The sequence below is a fragment of the Ictalurus punctatus genome, chromosome 10 (assembly GCF_001660625.3).
Source record: "Ictalurus punctatus breed USDA103 chromosome 10, Coco_2.0, whole genome shotgun sequence".
NCBI classification, from domain to species: Eukaryota; Metazoa; Chordata; class Actinopteri; order Siluriformes; family Ictaluridae; genus Ictalurus; species Ictalurus punctatus.
Window position 1 is genome coordinate 12,753,255 of NC_030425.2, and position 20,261 is coordinate 12,773,515.

Here is a 20,261-nt window from a genome sequence, read left to right on the forward strand (position 1 = left end):
TGACTGGCAGCTTTGCATTTCTGGTGTTTGTTAAATGCTTGGCATACCCATGTAAGCTGATATAAATTAGGACTGCTTCACCACCTTTAGGTTTCTTGTTTATGTTTTTATGGGATGACCATACTGTGTGTAATAAATTTAATTTAGGAAAGGAAAAATAGGGTTGTCAGTGGTTTCAGAATTTGTTGTGGGTGTATGGGGTGGTCTGGATGAGTGTGAGACTCCTGGCCTGAAATTATTTCCCAGTCCGGCCCTTTTTATGACCTGAAATATAGAGAGTGTACTGAGTGCAGCACTTTAAACATACAGTAGAGAAGTTAACACTTGTGTACTCCTTGTAATAAAGCTGACTGTAATACACTGTAGAGGAAATTGTTCTTTACAGGTTACACTATACTACCAGGAGTGGCTGGTGTACATCACAGATTATTTGCTGTTAACAAATATCTTAAAGAGGATTCATTTGGATTTTATTATAACTGAGTGCAACAGGTTGTAAGAAAAACACACAGACGGTATGAAGAAGTGCGGCTGGGGCTGATTATTTTCTAGCCCAGACTTGCATGCAGCCTATTAGTGACAGTCACGTCAAGTGTCAGGTGACACGCTGCCTAGATTTGATCTCCATTTTGGCAAATATTTTTCAGCCTGCTGACACCTGTGTAACACTTCATCAGCAGTGATCGTGAAGGCACATGTGAAATACAGTCGCGGGTGTATTGAACGTGAGCGAGGTGGACTATTAATTCCATCGTCTCCCAAAATGCGTTTGGAGTAATAGTAATAGTAATAAATAGTAATTAAGTAGAAGTAGATAGACTATGCACAGATTGTCCAATCAAAGTACAACTTTCACACATTATTTATTGAATGAAAGTTATAACTTTTCTGTTTGCCATGTTTGGTATTCTGATGAAACACAGCATGAACTCAGTATGTCATTACTATGGAAGCCCAGAGGGGGGGCAAGGTGGGTTAGTGATTAGCAAGTTTGCCTTGCACCTATGGGGTTGGGGGATTCAAAACCATTTGCATGTTCTCCCTGTGCTTCGGGGGTTTCCTCCGGGTACTCCGGTTTCCCGTCCAAAAGCATGTGGTGTAGGCTGATTGGCATTTCCAAATTGTCCGTGGCGTGCAAATGTGTGTGCGATCGTGCCCTGTGATGGGTTGGCACCTCGTCCAGGTCCCCTAGGATAGGCTCCAGGCTCCCTGCGACAAGCGGATAAGCAGTACAGAAAATGGATGGATGGATGGATGGATGGTGACAGTTCAAAATTCTGTCTGTCTTAAAAAATCGCAAATTTCTGACTTTTTTTAATCTCAATATACTAATTTATCCCAAAATGTTGACTTATTATATCAGAATTCTGACTTACCTCAACATTTTGACTTGCATTTTGTTATTACTGCATTACTGAATTGCTATACGAAAATAGTTGCGTTGTTGACACACTATATTTTAGCCCTTATCTAATATCACAAACAGACATCACTGTATACTGTATACACAGCAAACTGTCGATGATTATACACAGCAAACGATTAGATTATTATCTGGGACAGCTATCAATCTAGCGATTTATCAATCAGAGAGAAGACGTGGGCTGCATCATCAATTCATCTCTGCATACGACCTATTAATATTAGATTAAAGTCTTCATTGCGAATATTAATCACTCTGAGAGGGTTGGGGGGGTTATCATCAAGCAATAATTATCCTTGTTTATTAGAGGACGTAGTAAAGAAATTTACCTTCCAATCAATGTGACCTGCGTTGGAGTGATTAATGGGAAACCCGGTGATCAGCAAGAACTATCACACATTATAAAGTGTTTTGTTATAATGTTATAACACCCTCCAGATGAGTAGGGAGACAAAGCCGGTGTGTTATCGGTCAGTGTTAAGTTGAGCGCTGCAAAATGATTTGTGACAGGTTTTAGTGCAACTGAAAAATGGCCTCTCTTCCTGTCTCCACACTGGATGATATTAAAGCTGAGGGTGATGAAGCACTACGGCTACGGGAGGAACCCACGGGTGAGCAGCTCTGCAGGAGGAGATGTAGCATAGCACGATGAATGAGGTGCAAATTAGCAGAGTCTCACTTTTTCCACAGACCTGTTGTGCTCGAGTCTGGAACTTTTTCCCAGATGTGCTTAGTGGCTTCAGTGGCATGTAGCTCACAAGACAAATGGACAACATACAGAAGTGAAATTATCGGCACTTGACAAAATGATTTCAACAGGGTGACTTTAGTGAAATTATGCCATTTAATAAAGTATAGTGTAACAATTATAGAATTAAAACAGAAATAAAAAATTTTAACAGATGAAATCCTTACAAAAGTCTTGAAGTAACGAAAAGACTTAACGTCTCATTATTTCAACTGAGAATGCCGATAGTTTAACTTGTAATTTCAAGATACACTTACTTGGCAACTTTAATAGGAACACCCACACACCCGCTCATTCATTATCCAATAAGACAATCATGTGGCAGCAGCATAATGCATAAATTCATGCAGATACACGTCAAGAGCTTCAATTAATATTCACCTCAAATATCAGAACGGAAAAAATGTGATCTCTGTGTTTCTGACGTAGCGCGGTTGTTGGTTTGAGTATTTCAGACACTGCTGATCTCCTGGAATTTTCACACCAACAGTCTCTAGGGAATTGGTGACCAACCCGCTTCCTTGAGATCCACCTACCTGCAGGTTTCATCTCCAACCATGTTTTAGTTGACCAAGAACTTCTTAAGGCAATGATTAGGTGGTCAGATGGGCACGCTTATGGTATGAGCTGAAGTCTTCAGGAAGGTAGATCTCCAGGACCAGGGTTGGTGACCACTGCTCTCAAGTTAACACCGAATGGTGAGAAATACAAGAAACATCTAGTGAGTGGCAGTTCCGTGGGGGAATGAGAGAGGTTGGAGGAGAATGTTCAGTTTTGAGCTTACAAGAAGGCAATGGTAACTCAATTAACCGCTCTTTATAAGCATAGTCAGCAGAAAAGCATCTCAGAGCACACAACACACTTGAGGTGGATGGGCTAAAACAGCAGAACAGTAATCGGAGACTACCAACAGCACAGGATCACTGAAACTGGACAGCTGAAGACTGGAACAAGACCCACCCATGAGTTTCAATTTTTCCACCAAGTGATTGATGTGCATGTCATAAATTAAATGTTTCTTTATTTAAAGATAGTCATTATTTTGAATGATCTTGTTATTTCAATATGTTATTTTGGCTTAATTACTCAATTTTGTTGGGAGTTATCCAATTAATTTAACATCTCATTATTTTAATTTAATATTTAACATTCCACAATCTAGCAGTAAGACCAATTTATTAAATACTAGCAACTCAGTCAAGTCTTACACACTGGTGGTAGAACCATCAACCGTGATGGGAGCTAGAGAGCTGAAGATGTAATGCTAGAATCTTTTTGGGGAAAAAAGTGTCACTAAAGGGGTCTACAAAGTCCAGTCACAAATTCATGAAGTTGGTGAAACAGTTGTCCAACCCTACTATCAGACACAATCAGGAACAATTCGTGAGTATTCTGTGATTATTGGTTGAACATAATCAAAGGTCTGGACTATCAAGTAGAGTAACCACTTTCAGAATATGGTACAGATGACTTGGTAATAGAAATAATACATCACAAAATGTGTGATTTTTTTCTAACCGAACTGTTCAGTGGTATTGTGCTATACTAGTCCGGATAAACGCATGATTTTAACAGTTACCACATTATAATCAACTGTAAAACACAACTGAAAAGTGTGCATGACAAACTGTGTTGCTTGTGTTCTTTTCTGCCTCCCTCCCCCTTTCCTGCCTATGTGAGGGAAACGCTGCACATAAATCCTCCCCTTGGCAAGTTTGCAACAGTTCCAGATGTTTCAAACTTTTTTTTATCGTCCCCACAGTAGTTTGTGGTACACCAAAGCATTTATGAGTTCCTCCACCCATTACCTGCTTGGGTAGGTAAACAACAATCTGCTTTGTTTGATTTCATTTCCAACAATAACGGACAACAAAGGGATTTTTTTCGGGGTTTGTGGTAATCTTGATTGTTCTTGGGTAAACTTGAGCACGATTATAGACTGGATTGAATGTACATAGAGAGTGAGTGTGCTGACTTCATTTACAGTTGGCCATCAGCCATATTAGGCACGGCCGTAAGAAAAGAAAATCCCAAAGAGAGCAATAAAACATCAGGATAGTGTGACAACTTATTTTAATATGGAAAAGACCAGGGGTTACATATTACTTACTTCTGACAGTTTAAAAAAAAATCTAAGAAAAACAGCTGCAAAAACATCACATTTACAATCATCTATACATAGGAGAATGTACACAGTATACACACATATATACACACTTTCAATATATTATTATATAAAGAATTTGTTTCTTAGCCATAAACAGTAATGCAGGATGCAGAGTGGCTCAGGGAATTACTGTTATATTCTGTACCTGTAGCCTTTTTTTGTACCTAATGTTCTATACTGTACCTGTAGAACTATATGGATAGGTAGTATTTTCATGTAGTTGTTGGATCCCATGTTGTTCATGCATTTATTACAAAGGAGCAGCATTAAGTGCCATGCTCAAGCCAAGAAGACTGAGAGACGTCGTTATCTACTGGTACCAGAGCCGTGTCCATGATACATCTATATTCTGTAAACATCCTCCAGGATCATGATTAAACATTGTGGGTGTTGTTACACATAACGTTCATGCTAATTAGATTTCCATAGCTGCCCTCTGCCTTCACAGACTGTACTGCTTTCTTCAAAGTACAGAGAAGTGTCGTGACATAATTCCATTATGGAAAGTAATGCGAGTTTGAATGACTGCTGGGTTTGATGTGGTAGTGTTAGGAAAGATGTTTCGAGTGCTTCTGACAAATTCAAAAAAACGATTCAAAAGAGCTTTAAAACAAGTTCAGTCAAATCCGTTCTTTCCGTTGCGTCTCCGCTAACCCGGCCTCTCCAGCAGGATGAGCAGAAGGAGCAGAGTGATGATGAGGAGTGATGGAGAGCTCTCTCTCGTTCTGTTAGAAACGGGTGGAGTCCTGACTGCGCTCTGCTCCAGCGTGCTGGGAGGAAGAGCTTTCAGGTCCTGCAGTGCTGCGAACGCTGCCATAGAGAACTGCACGTCTCCGGTTGTGAGGACGTCGAAGACACACGACTGGAAGTAAACGTCTTCGACCTGCAGCGTCTCCCTGCATCTGGATGTGGCACGCTCGAGCAGGTCGGCGCGGCCCATGCTGCCCGGCTGCAATTGTCCATCGCTCCCCTCCTGCCGCGGTCCTCGGCTCAGCACGTGAGCGTTGATGAGCTCGCTGCGTGGGCAGCCGTGCAGGCAGAGCTGTAAGCCGCCGCTCTCCTCCACCATCTCTTCAGGAACGCGGATGGCGAAAGTGAGGTAGCGGCCGACCCGCCGCACAATGATGGAGGTGCCCAAGTAGCGGGCATTGATGGTGACCTGGCGCACGCCGCCGTGTCCGCTGTTCTCTGTTATACGCAGGCTGCCTGCATGGCCACCGCTGCGTGTGCCGTCCTGGAAGGCAGAGGGCACGTCGTCCGTGGTGGCCTGGTACACCTTCTGCTCGGTGCAGTCACGGTACGCTTTGAATATGACAGTTATCTGTGGATGAGACGGTAACAATCGATAAGTGACAGTAAAGGAAATCAAAGTTGACCATTTCTAAGCTGATCCTCTCCTCAGGTTCACACCATCCTGGTGTTGATTATTTTATTATGACAGCACAGTTTATTCCTTTCTTAGTTAATTATCATGGTCATGCTAAGACTTATCAATGATCCTCCAGGATATGATGTCGGATGTTCTCTCTCTCTTAACATGAAATATGACCTGCCAATGAGACATGCGACACTGGCAACGGTGCATGCTTCGGTTTTTATCCTCTACATCACAGTAAGGCCAATATAGAAGAGCATGTGGCTGAATTTTATAAGCATGCTTTGTATACAAGACAATAGACTGAAGCGGAAGTATTAAACCCCACCACAGAGTGGCAGTAGGGGAGCATAGCAAAAAAAAAAAACAAAGAAAGAAAGAAAAGAGAAATACCCTAATTGCAAGCAATGATTTTCTCTTTTGTTCATTTTCCAACCAAAGTATGACCAGACAAATCACAAATACAGTACATACAGTTTTCACTAATTAAATGCAATCTAATGCCAGCTTTTTCTACAAGCAAGGAATTGCTTGCTTTGTTCCAAGAAGTGACTGCTGGACTGCCCACTGTTATCTGGAGCTTTATTCTAAAACAACACATCATAAATATGATGCATGTAAGATAACACACCTGTTATAATTTAGCCAAAAGAAAGCAAATTCCCCACAGAGAGGGACCACCTGCACTTGGGTACATCTGTGGGTATTTTGTCATAAGTAACCTCTTAGCTACATGGTTTTGGTCAAATTCTAATCATTTATCATACAGGCAAATTCTCATGATCTATAATCAGTCAGTACAGGAGGTTTTTTTGTGATTGTTGTGGCCAAAAATGCGTAATTTTGCTGCGGCTCTTTTTGAAATTTGCGATGCAGAGTTTTTTGTGCTTCTTGGCGGAAAACAACTTGAATTGGCGAGATCACAAATGTACGCAGTGATGTTTGTTGGTAAATGAGACCTTTTAGCTGTACTCATGTTCGACATACATGAACCGAAGTGGACTTTGACTGAATGCGAGTTGTGATGATGTCACATGATGTGTCTTGGCCCAAACCTGCAGAAAATTTGAAAAATTGCAAGCTTTGCAAATATTGCTGCGTTTCCTTGATTTGCATTAATTTCTAAGAGCAGGTACTATTGAAAATTTGAGGCCACCCTGTAAACTAAAAAGGCTAGAATTGTCTCGACCTATTTTAATGATCAAAATCTGTAGCTTATCATCTGATGGCTGTTACTCAAGTAGTATAATTAAGTCATGACCCCAAAATCAGCATGGAGAAGATGTACGTACTTTACTTGAAAAGTTATTGTGTGTTTTGTTTGCGCTGTTGTGTCCCACGCTTGTCATGAGATGTCAGTGTTGATATCTCACCTTGTTGGTTGCTGTGGCGCTTGATCCCTCCACAACAGGCACATTCGTGACCTGAACGGAGAGGTAGCGATTGTGAATGAGCGGCCACGCGCCCTCCACTCTACACGTCTGAAACTCGTCTTTGAAAGTGCGCAAGTGAGGGTCACCGAATAGTCCACAGTGTGCATACTTTTTCTTCTGTGCATCTGCTGGGCCCGAAGCCAGCGCTCTGCTCTCGAAGTCGCATGTGTCCACTGCGGTGGGCCTGGACGTGCTTGGGGCTTTGACTGAAGACGTGGGACCCTCACTGGAGCAGTTGTGCTGAGCGAAGAGCTCCTTGATCCGGAACACAGCCGAGTGGTAAACGAGGTCCCCTCTGCAGCCGCGGGCCGTTCGCCTAGTGCACAAGGAGTATGCCCTCAGCGCCGTGCAGTAGTCCACATCAGACACCACGTCCTCCTGAAGGCCGGCGGCGGGTGAGAACGATGCCACATACTCCGCGTTGCAGCGCTGGATCCGACATGATTGACAGCAAGCTGCAAAATATACAGACATGACTTTCACTCTGTGCTAGATGAGACGAACTTGATCACATGAAAAACAACAAACCTGCCACATCCAAACTGTTACATGTGCAAAAATGCAGCATGTAGGACATGTGGAGTGCTAACACGCAACGAGTCTCAATACAAAACAATCAATCTTCCCTCAATGTGTCTCAATGACTTTATATTCTAGGAATAATGTTAATAAAGTAACAGCAATCAATCATTTGTGATCCCTGACAGCTGGTGCTACACAATACTGTATAAGAGTCAAACATTGTGATAATATAGAACAACAAATAGGCTGCTTATTAGAAGGTCAACTATGAATTTTCATGCCTCTGGAAGAACTCATAAAATAAACCATAGGATAGTTTATTTGTGTTTTAAAGGATATTCAGTAGAGTTGTTGATCATAGTACAAACTAACTGACGGTGTTACACTTCCATGAGCACGTTCAGTATTTAGCATATTGCGTTGAGATCTAATCCAGTTATTGAGTTACAGTTTTCAGGAGAGATGGCTATGCTACCGAACATACCAACAATTCCGTAGTCTTAAGAATATCCTTAACAATCGTGCTATAACTGATTATGGTATGAAGCCAAGCTCGTATCTAAGAATTTACAGTATTCACCATACTTGGAATCTCCAAACGTTTCTAACTAGGAGTTCAAAAATAATTCTGCACAACATGTAAAAAGCAACCAATCCAAGTAATTAATCTGGCAACATCCTCACACGCAGCCAGGCAGAGCTGGGGAGTGACGGAAAATGGCGTAATAAAACACACAACTCCCACAATGCATTACAGATGGAAAAAGAAACTCGCTCATATTCTTAACAAACACTTGTGGGTGTGCGCTGTAAGAATAAATAAAAAAAAAACACAACCACTAGAAATGAAGAAAAAACACCACCACCAACAACAACTAAATAAGAACAGGAAAGGTGGAAACATGGCATAATGAAATATCGATGTCAAAAGGCTTGGCTTTGACCAGGCAGAAACACAGTAAACATACACATGATCAATCGCGAATAGATCACATTGCAACGCAACATTCACAAATCTGAAGTCACGTGTTAAGTCTTCTACGTGCAGCGTCTGAAGGCATACAGACAGGAAACAGCTGCAATCCCATTTTCGAGCTATTAGTTATGCATGAATTAGAGATGACTCATCTGCCTAGGAACATTTAAAGCTAGATTTGTAGGACCAACTTGCTCATTTTAGAAACACACTAGGTGTAAGTTACATCGCACTACATAGACAGAAGTTAGATTCAGACAACCGAGCACCCGAAAATCCCAACAGAAACTCGATTTCGGTGGTATTCAGGGCTGCAACAACTGAGAAACAAAACAAATCGAAATAATTGGCAACGAATTTCATCAGCAATTAACTGTTCTATGTTACGAAGCACACCGAGGCATGTACTTCATGCCACATATAGCGAACCAATCTGAATCAATTAGCTTGTACGCAAGTAAACTAGTGTTTCTAATGAGTAACGATAGTGCTTTTGGTTCATATCAAATGTGCTGGTGAGTCGATTCACTGGTTCCGTGCATTTAACTAAGAGTCAACACTAAGAGATTAGAACTGATTGTACACACGGAAAATGTTTCACCTCACACTGTCAAAATACACCTAGCATTAGAGGGTTTCAGTTGGTGAAACTGTGTGTGTGGGGTGGGGGATGATTCACACCACTACTCCATTTATTACACCGACATATATTCAGGGAAGAAAAAACTGTATGTAGAATGGGGGGGGGTGTCAGATTTTGAAAATAAATAAATAAAAAGGTCAACAAAATGACGAATATTCTCATGTCATGATTGATGAATATCAGAAGTAATGTATACACTCACACATATATAAATAAATTTATATACATATATAAATAAATTTTTATATATATATATATATATATATATATATATATATATATATATATATATAACACGTCATAAATACGTCATAAATGTACTCAAACTGTTTAGAAATTAAACATGTTCACATATAATTTCAGGAAATTGGTACATAATGATTCAGGATTTCTTATCAGGAAACCAGTCAACATCAGATAACAATAATAGTCATCCCGAGGGTTTAAAAACGCAGATTAGACGCGATTTATTTTTGGTTGTGTATGAGCACATGTAGCTGCGTATGAGACGATAACAAGCACTAGTAACTAGTATAACGCAGTTAACTAAACCAAACAGTGAGGGAACTACAGGAACAATACGAGCAGGCCAAAGTTACCGCTTTCTGAACACCCCAATAACATTTCATCATTCAAAAAAACAAACAAACAAACAAACAAACAAAAAAAAAACTCCAACCAACCAAAAAAAAAACAAAGTTCAACGTTAAACTAGTGTGTTTACTGGCCGAGAGCGCGCGTTTAGTTGTTTACAGCTCAGAACGTTAACTAGAGACAAAACGGGCGGAAAACAAATAATAACCAACACCAACATATTTAAAAGAATTTGTAACAACGCGGTCAAACCAACCTGGTTCAAACGAATGTCTTTGATAAAACATCCAATGCATAAAACCTATAAAACAACAAAAACAACAACAACAACAACAGTAACTCCATCTTTAGCCCAATGGTTAACAGAAAATCTCGGCGGACAAACTTTAGCTAGCTCAGTTTAGCCTAGCACGCTGGGGCTGTTATGTTAGCAAGGCTGGCTAGTGGCTAAATAACCGCGTAGCTCAAACCTTCGTTATAGCTTCCACAACAAACACAACCAACTCCCTAGTGAGAAATATCACGAAAATCTTACCGAACAAAAAGAAAAGTCAATGTATTGTAGGTTTATTTAGACTTTGAAAACTTCGAAATGGCTAACTCTGGCTCTGAGAAGTTTGGAAAAGCAGAATAAAAAAAGAGAAAGAAAGTTCGCTCACCTGGCTGGAGTAAGAGGGACAGGGACACCATGACAAGCGAAATCCGGTTAAAAAGCTGCAGCTTAGCCGAGTTGAGAGTTCCGCTTCTCCCCATGCCAATCCATTCAGTTAGAATGGAGATCACCAACTTCTGCTGCTCATCGACGCTGCCGAGAAACACAACAACTCTCACAGCATTTCTTTTTCTTTTTCTTTTTCTTTTTTTCCCTCTCTCTCTCTCTCGCTCTCAAACACTGAGATCACTGCTCTGGGACTCAGCCTCACTGTTGCCAGTGGGCGGGGTTTGAATCCTTCGCGGGCGGGGGCTAATGTTTGCTCCACCCTTCTGGTGTTTATTCACTGATTCTGCGACTGATAAAGAATAAAGATAGTCTGAGCCGATATATACACCCACTTTCATAGGAACACCTGTTCACTTGCTCATTTCTACAGTTATCCAATCAGCCACTCACGTGGCAGCAGCACAGTGCATAAAACCATGCAGATACAGGCCAAGAGCTTCAGTTAATGTTCACATCAAACTTCAAACCGAATGGGGAAAAAGTGTGATCTCTTTAATCATGGCTTGGTTGTTGGTGTCACATGGGCTGGTTTGAGTATTTCTATAATTGCTGATGTCCTATGATTTTCACACACACAACAGTCTATAGAGTTTACACAGAATGGTGTGAAAAACAAAAACACTGAGTGAGTGACAGTTCTGTAGGTGGAAACACCTTGTTGATAAGAGAGGGCAGAGGAAAATGGCCAGATTGGTTTGAGCAAACAGGAAGTCTATAATAACTCAAATAAACACTTAAAGGTTAAAGTCATAGAAATCAAACTTTTTCCTCATTCTTATGTTTGATGTGAACATTAACTAAAGTTCTTGACCTGTATCTGCCTCCCCCCCCCCCCCCCCCCCCAGTGCTGCTGCCAGATGATCGCTGATTGGATAAATGCATAAATGAGCAGTTGTACAGGTGTTCCTATTAAAATGGACAGTGAGTGTATCATGATATATAGTTATGCTCACCAACTGCCAGCAATGTTGTGCCAGCAGTTGTGTTACATTAAAAAAAATTGAAATAACTACACAATTTGAACATTACATCAGTTTTTTTCCAGGCAGTTTGTAATAAAACAATACAAATGAAAATATCCATAATATCCCCCCAAAAATGTGACTTTTTTTTAATCACAATATCAGTATTGTTACTGTCATATTGCCCAGTCCTACCCCCAGGGGTCCCTGAAGCATGGCCAGGGCCAGATTTTTATTTTGTTACAGTGACCCAAACCTCAATATGTTAAAGCAAGGAAGCCCATAAATAATGTAAAATTGAATGAATGTGTTCTGTTGGTGGAAAGTTCATAAATAAAAAGCTACATGGCCCCAATATATAGCCAGCATATTACTGTGCACAATTAAATACGAAGCTATGCTCATTTAAAAAAAAATCTGTACTGGGAGTGTGTGTGAAATTTATTTTACAGTTAAAAGGATCCCTGGCTGCTAAAGTTTGACAGCCATTGAGATGAGCAATAAATGATTAAAATAATGATTGAGAAAGATAAGAATGATTGAGAGCCACTTGAGAGACTATGGGATGGCCTACCATTTAGCAGTGCTTTCGGTGCTATTTTGTGGTTACCTTGTTCAGGTGTCAGTAGTAAGGGGAGTGATAGATAAGGAATAAAACATGTTTAATAGCTGTTAATGCAAGCTGAGGTCAAGACTATTGTCCAATAAGAGTGTTTTAATCCTCAATTTACCAATGATTATAATAGAGTTTATACATTCGTTTACAGAAAATTACTCAACACCTTCTGAACAATCAGAATTGAGAATTTGACAGCTCTGTGCTATAAGAAAAAATATCACATTGTGATATCAAAAGATGTTTTTTGTAACTTGTTATGTATCACAATATACACTTTTAAAACATTTTATCAGGTACACATGCCATATATATATATATATATATATATATATATATATATATATATATATATATATATATATATATATAGTGCCCTCCACCAATATTGGCACCCTTGGTAAATATGAGCAAAGAAGGCTGTGAAAAATTGTCTTTATTGTTGAAACTTTTGATCTTTTGTTTAAAAATACTCTGCTATACAAAAATGTAAATATAAAAATACTCTGCTATCATGGATATCAAATAATTGCAAACAAAACACAGGTTTATCAAAAAAATTGCTAAATATGTGTGCAACAATTATTGGCACACTTTTACTTTGTGCTACCTTCCTTTGCCAAGAGAACAGCTCTGAGTCTCCTCCTATAATGCCTGATGAGGTTGGAGAATACATGGCAAGAGATCTGAGATCATTCCTCCATACAGAATCTCTCCAGATCCTTCAAATTTTGAGGTTCATGCAGGTGGACCCTCCCCTTCAGTTCACCCCACAGGTTTTCTATGGGTTTCAAGTCAGGGGACTGGGATGGTCATGGCAGGACCTTGATTTTGTGGTCAGCAAACCATTTTTGTGTTGATATTGATGTATGTTTTGGATCATTGTCCTATTGGAAGATCCAACCACGGCCCATTTTAAGCTTTTTGACAGAGGCAGTCAGGTTTGCAGGTTTGCAAATATCTGTTGATATATGATAGAATCCATGTATTTGTAGAGGCCATGTATCCTAACAAAAAGTCCAGTTCCTCTGGCAGAAAAACAGCCCCAAAACATTAAAGAGCCTCCACCATATTTAACAGTGGGCATGAGGTAGTTTTCCATATGGTTACCTCTCTGTGTGTGCCAAAACCACCTCTGGTGTTAATTCAAAAAGCTCTATTTTGGTTTCATCTGATCATAGAACCCGATCCCATTTGAAGTTCCAGTAGTGTCTGGCAAACTGAAGATGCATGAGTTTGTTTTTGGATGAGAGTATAAGCTTTTTTCTTGAAACCCTTCCAAACAACTTGTGGTGATGTAGGTGACTTCAGATTGTAGTTTTGGAGACTTTCTGAACCCAAGACGTAACTAACTTCTTCAATTCTGCAGCTGTGATCCTTGGAGATTTTCTGATCACTTGAACCATCCTCTTCATGAAATCAGAGTATTTTCGTGAATGTTTTGAACAAAAGATCAAAAGGTTAAACAATAAAGATAATTTTTCACAGTCTTTACTCATATTTACCAAGGGTGCCAATACTAGTGGAAGGCACTGTAGGTGCACTTTTAGGACGCACAATTAATAATTGTTCTCAGTACTGATACTCTGGTGGTTTACAGATTATTCTTATGCTTTGTATAAAGCAAAACAAAGACACTAGTGCCTTCATTTATTGCGATTGATGCAAAATAAGTTTAGTTGTTTATACTATGCTTTGTCTATTGTATGTACTATTATTTTAAAACATGAACTTCATAAAGAATTGCATACAACACAGAATGTTGTACCTTCTTGAGAGTAGATTTCTGTGATCCATTTGGAGATGATTAATATTCTGGAAAAAAAAAAAAAGTAGGCAGTGAATCAATTCCCTTGAATTAATTAATGGTTAACCAAACACAACCACACACTTGTTGTTTTTGTTGATTGTGGCCGGCTAGTAACATCGTTATTATTTAATACCCAGCTACCAAACTTGACCAGAGGTAACATCTCAGCCTCTTCGTCAATAAAGAGTGCATTAATGTTGTGTGTGGCAACAGTAATTATATGGTTGTGGTTCTGCAGAGCAGTCTGCTCTCATAAAGTCATTCATCTCTCAGGCCTATATGGATATTGATGGTATAGAGGCATCATTCACATACAGAGCACTGAAGCAAACACTTCTTTCACTCAGGTGGATGGATGAGTGAGCCTCTTACAAGTATCTCCTGTCAGAAGACAGCCTGACAAGGCTGATGGGTGGAGAAAGGCCTCTTTCTTTCCCCTGGGCTTGTGAACATATTGCATTGCATGATCCAGTGAATATACATATTCCCGCTCTTGAAGAAACTCGGGGGGCTTTGTCAATTACTGAGATGAATCGGGTGGAAGAAAGAAAAGAAGAGGAAAGGGAAGAATAGGGCCAGCACATTTCTCCTGACACTGACTCACTTGTTCTTATACAATAGAGCAATGATGTCAGGCTGGTAAAATTAGCCCTCTGCTTCACGGCAAGTCTGAATGCCAGACAAGTGAGAGAGAACGCTGGAGAGTTGGAGAAAGAGGAGTAAAGCAGATACATTTATGGATGGTGTGAGTGAAAAAGACAGCAGGATAACAATGCTGCTTCTTGAAATGAAAGGTTGAAGCAGGGTCAGCTCAACAAAGAGCAGTTGAAAGTTTTAAAGCTGGCTGACAAAGTGAGCTTTTTCTCAGTCCTTAAAAGGAAGTGCGAAATGGAGGTGTGAGCAGAGAAAAGCAGGACTAAGATGAGGAGAGAGCAGAGAAAGAAAGAGAGAAAGTGGAAGAGGTGTCAGGTTTCCTCTGACTGTATGTCTGGGCAGCTACATCTGGTCCTCATTATGGCACTCACACGGCGGGAGCAGATCCACACCAGCCTTCTTGTTTTTGTTATTAGGACCATCATACTGCGGTATGAATTCAGCCAGACACACACTGAGAGATCCCCTGGTACAGCCGCAACCTCCACCATGACAGTACCTCCTCCAGTATTTAAGACCAAAGCCACACGCTAATCACCACTAGGCATAAACACTAGCACAGGCTGTGGCTTCATCTCGTTTTAGGCATTAAATAAAACTTCACTGGCTGAGTAAGTCTGAAGTAGGGCTCAGGGATTTGTGTTAGAGGGAAACAGAGACTCGGTTTTCAGAGCAATTATCATAGATAAGTGAGACAGAAGTGTGAGGGTCTGTAAGAGGCTGCTGCTGATAGCATCTCTGCTGAAGAATCCCACTTAGTCGCTTTGATTGATGCCTGACCAGGCCCTTGTGGGTAGGCGAGGCAGGGAAGTGGGGCCTTCTGGGGGCAGTTCAAGTGGCTCTTTTTTTTTTTTTTTTATCTCTGACACTGACAATTTGTTATTTTACAATGAGTGTAGTAGAGAAGAAGGCTTGTGAAATGCTTCAAGGCTGTAATTAAAAGGCTTCCATTTAAATCTCAGAAAATGGGATAGAAAGTTTGATGTTTACTAGTAGTGGCTAGAGGACTGGCATTACTTTTCATTACCCCATAAAATATTTTACAAAATAGATGATCAGATTGCCTTTGTCATGATTCCAAAATAATAATAATAATATATGTTACAAGAAACTGAGAACTCAACTAGAGGAGAAAAAAAAATACGCCCTTAAAAGTTGCATTTTCAGTTATTCAGCATTACTACTTTGCATTTTGCAGTACATTCAGTAAAACTAATATGTAAAACTAATATAACAATAATTCATTTAAGTCTGGACTGGCCAGTGGGTCAGTCTAAATTCAAATATAAGACTAAAGTCTGACTATAACTCCTTTACTTTTACCCAGTCCATGTACCTCAGCTCATAGCTGCTTCCCTCTATTTAGCTCTCAAGACACTCATGGCATCACTAACCTAATACTTTTCCAAACTAAAAGGTCATATGTAACCTTAGATTCAGGGTCACAGGGTCTCCTGCCTTTGCCAAGGAAAGATGGTGTCAGGAAACAAAAGATAATGGGGTAAATCCTCTGATCTTTTCTCACAGAACAATAGACCATGTCAACAAAAACTATGGAGCCTCACTACCTTTCTCTATAGCTTACCTCACAGCAGATGATGGTGAGCTGGCTTTGCTTTGCTGAAGTTGAAAAATCTTTAAACACACACACACACACACACACACACACACACACACACACACACACACACACACACACACACACACACATTGATTAATTCTCTTTTTTTTTGTTTTTAAAAATGACACCTCTGAGATACTTTCAAAAAACAGGCTTGTGTGTGTGTGTATGTGTGTGTGTGTGTGTCTCTACTCATACTAATATTTCATTGTTTATATGGTAACAACTTATTCACAATACTTGTACGGGGGATAATCTAATCATAATCTACGGCTAATTATAAACGGATTTAAATAAACATGTTGTATAATAATATATACTGTATGGTGAAGCGTTCTGTAAGGAGACTATTATGTAACACTTAGGGAATTAGTTTCCAGTGTCTGAGCTTTGTAACAGTCATTAAGTTTTCCCAGCATGAGAAAGTCTTCAGAATAAAGGACTTTGCACTTTCCAATTTCTCAGTAACATGACAAGCGGCATTATTTTGGTCTTATTAACTTCAAGAAAGAGAAAAAAGAGAGGCTGATGAGGAAATGACTGTCTATAAGTGCTGTAATTTAAGTGATAACAGGAATTAACTTGTTTCATAAATATTCCACAACATTACATGTAAAAATAAATAAATAAATAGATTGAATGAATGGCAAATTGATGTGGTATCAGAGGAATAAAAGACTTCAGTATATGCTATTATAGGACAACAATCAACTTCAGGGTGGTAACAGTAACTCCATTTTGCATCAAGCTGCATCACAACACCCCACTGTTGATTATTTTCCTATAACAGCACACCTCATGGTTTTATTCCTTCCTTACTTATTCACTAACTTTCAAAGCTACTTTTTATTAGAGGGCCAAGCACAGAAGGTAATAAGGCACCCTATTGTTATTCTACCTTCTTCTTATTATTATTCTACTACTTCTTCTTGTGTTTCTTCTTCTTATGGCTAGGGTGTCTATGGCAGCCCATAGAACTTTCTGGTAAAAAAAAGTTGTGAAATTTGGCACATTGATTTAGGAGGGTCTAAGGAACATTTTGTCCAAATTTGGGCAAAAGTGCTCCCAATGCTCTCGAGCCACCATCAGGTCAAATTTGGGCCTAATTTGGAAGTATGTTTATGGTATAATTTTTTAACCGTGTAACTAAAGCCAGGAATCCCAGAGTCGAGACAAGTTCAACGCACCCAATGACATAAATTTCTGCCTAGTTAGACTTTCCTCCATCTTTGATTTTGTCAAAAACTATTTTGTCACTACTCCTCCTAGAAATTTTGTCCAATCATCACCAAATTTGGCACTCGTCATCTTTAGAGTAAGCCACACAAAAGTTATCAAAATAATTTTGAATACTCCAAATAGTTTGCCTGTAATGGACCAATGAATTTTACAGCGAAGCTACCAAACAGGATGTGAGGTTATATCTCAGCAATGACTTTGTGCACTGACAGAAAACTTGGTAGGCATATTCAGAACCATGACATGAGGCTATGCAACAAATTTTGTGCCAGCATTACCTACTGCTCAAAAGTTACAATAATATGCTTAAATTGCTTACATATAACTGCCATTTTGTACTCTTCCTCCTCCAAATGTTGTTCAGTCTTCACCAAAATTTTGATATTCTTAACCATTCACCTGTAATGGGCTGGCAAATGCAAAAACCAGATGTTTTTTTGACAGACAAAACAACATTTTTGCCCTTCCTATCATTTGAAAAAATTGTGCTAAATTCACAGTTCCCTTTCCTATATTTCCCTGGAGTATGCTGAGGTGAAAGCACACAATCACCTGAAATTCAAGTGTACTTCCGGTCGACCATCTTGGATTTTGTCAAAAACTGTTTTTTCGCAACTCCTTCTACAAATTATGCCCAATGAACACAAATTTGGCATAGATCATCTTCAGACAAACCTGGACAAAAGCTGTCAAAAGAGTTTTGAATTTTCTGAACGGTTTGCTTGTAATGGGCCAATGAACCTGACAAAGAAGCCGCCAAACAGGAAGTGAGGCTGTATCTCAACAGACTTTCCCCACTTCAGGACCATGACCTGAGGCTATGCAACAAATTTTGTGCTAGCGCCAGCTACCAGTCAAAAGTTACAATAAAATGCTGAAAATGCTTCCATCTAAGTGCCATTTTTGTAACGCCTCCTCCAAATTTTGTCCAATCATCACCAGATTTGGCTCACACCATCTTGAGACCTGTCTAAACTTGCACAAAGTGTGGAAAAGGCCCAGACTGATGAGAATAAAATCATAACTATATGAACAATCAACAATTGTAGTGCATCTATGAATGAGCGACTCACTGAGTCTGGGTGCTTGACCTCTAAAAATGCTGCTTGCAGCTTTAATTATTATAGTTGTTGTTAATGTCTAAATTTTCTTTATTGGGAATAGAATAATATTCCAGTCATATTCATACAACAGCATTGAATGAAATTCTATTAGTTTTTGTCTTTAAATAATTTGTGTATTCATGTATAATATAGTTTCTTATTATTTTCTTATTTATTGCTCATTTATTTACTACCAACTTTTTTTAGCTAAGTTTTAATGGTCCTCCTTTTTTTCCATTCAAGTCCTTTACTTTTTTGTTCTAATGGTGAGTGGAGATGAAGGAGGCAGGAAGAGAAGCAGGACAAAGTTTTCTAAATTCCGTTCTCTCCCACTCGAGCACCTGCTCAGGATCTCATTTCAACTTCAGCTGTTGCAGTCCAGTGTGTGGGAGCACACAATGGCTCAATAAATCCCTGGAATCAAATATGAGCTCACTCTTAGACTCTTGTTTGGACCAGGTCAAAAATTCAGGACATGTTGAAGCCCTCAAAAATACCACATCTTCTGATGAACAATTGCATAGAGTATGGAATACGAATCATGGTGTCCTTTCTCTGGAATTAGTACAGTGTAAGAAAGAGGACAATTTGATTTTGTGTTAAAATTCCTGTATACAACAATCACCATAAGATGGTCTCATCTTAGATCAAGTGATGTTGTCTCAGGGGTTTTCTTTTGAAAGTTAGAAATATAAAGCTAACTTTTTTTTATATAACATATTGGTCCCTCACTTGTTACAGTGATCATTCATTATCTCATTTGGATGCATGTTTGGTTTTGTTCAATCAATTGTGAAAATGCTTAATAAATTAGGAGAAAAGAGAACAATTAGAGACTAATCAAACTGTCAATTGCTTAAAGGTCTCCCTATAAAGAGCAGCAGTTAAGTACTGATGTTTAATTAGCTTTAAAATTATAAATTGAATACCATTAGAATTATAAAAAGGTTGTTTTTCTACACATGGCCATGTTCATGGCATCATTAAATTTGACAACAGGGACTCATTCAACTGATAAAACAGAAACACATTACAATAAACTAGTTCAAATTTATACACAGCTGCTTGAAAGTGCTCACATTAGAAAGCACTACTTTTGGCATGTGCATTAAAGATAAAATAAGATTAAGACATAAAATTATACACTAATTAGAAAATAAATAAATAACCAAATATCACTTTACAAGGATGCATCAAAAGAGAAGAAAAAGAATGTAATAATTTAATGGATCTATTCATTCAAAGTATTCATTATAATCTGGTGTAAAAATATGAATAGTCCAAAACCACTGGAACACCAAATGTCACTTACCGTGAATGAGAGAGCAAAATTAACCCTGGTTTCTGGGCCGATCACATCGAGTGACTATGTCCGGCGGGGCTTTGCATTGGGAGATAGCTCTGAATTAACATACATGACAACAGCTGTCTTTTAAAGAATCGGCACTTTGATTACTGTCTAGTTGAGAGATGTTCTCTGATTCCTGGGTAGTATGGAAGGGAGATTAGGGGGAAAATGCAAACACTTTCACATGCATGCACACTAACACACACACACACACACACACACACACACACACACACACACACACACACACACACACACAGAGGCTTTTGACAATATGACTCGCCCTTGGCCAGCGTCCCATAGTCT

At 39.3% G+C, this 20,261-nt stretch overlaps 1 protein-coding gene across 1 annotated transcript; it reads right to left on the minus strand.

Moving 5' to 3' along the window:
• Positions 1 to 4,227: 4,227 nt before the first annotated feature.
• On the minus strand, positions 4,228 to 20,087 carry rgmd (RGM domain family, member D). The gene is made up of 6 exons (XM_017478973.3): positions 19,920 to 20,087; positions 16,230 to 16,279; positions 13,949 to 13,995; positions 10,541 to 10,686; positions 7,087 to 7,601; positions 4,228 to 5,659 (listed from the first exon to the last, which is right to left on the minus strand). Exons 3-6 carry the CDS (start codon positions 13,975 to 13,977, stop codon positions 4,988 to 4,990), a joined length of 1,362 nt encoding a protein of 453 aa, XP_017334462.2. The 5' UTR covers positions 13,978 to 13,995; positions 16,230 to 16,279; positions 19,920 to 20,087; the 3' UTR covers positions 4,228 to 4,987.
• Between the last annotated feature and the right edge of the window lie 174 nt (positions 20,088 to 20,261).

Excerpts from the sequence above, each read along its gene's own strand:
- rgmd (XM_017478973.3), bottom strand. The coding sequence starts at position 13,977 with ATGGATCACAGAAATCTACTCTCAAGAAG. Across the intron at positions 10,687-13,948 it reads AGAAATCTACTCTCAAGAAG|CGTCGATGAGCAGCAGAAGT; the intron begins GTACAACATTCT and ends GTTTCTCGGCAG. Across the intron at positions 5,660-7,086 it reads GCGCCACAGCAACCAACAAG|ATAACTGTCATATTCAAAGC; the intron begins GTGAGATATCAA and ends TCTCATCCACAG.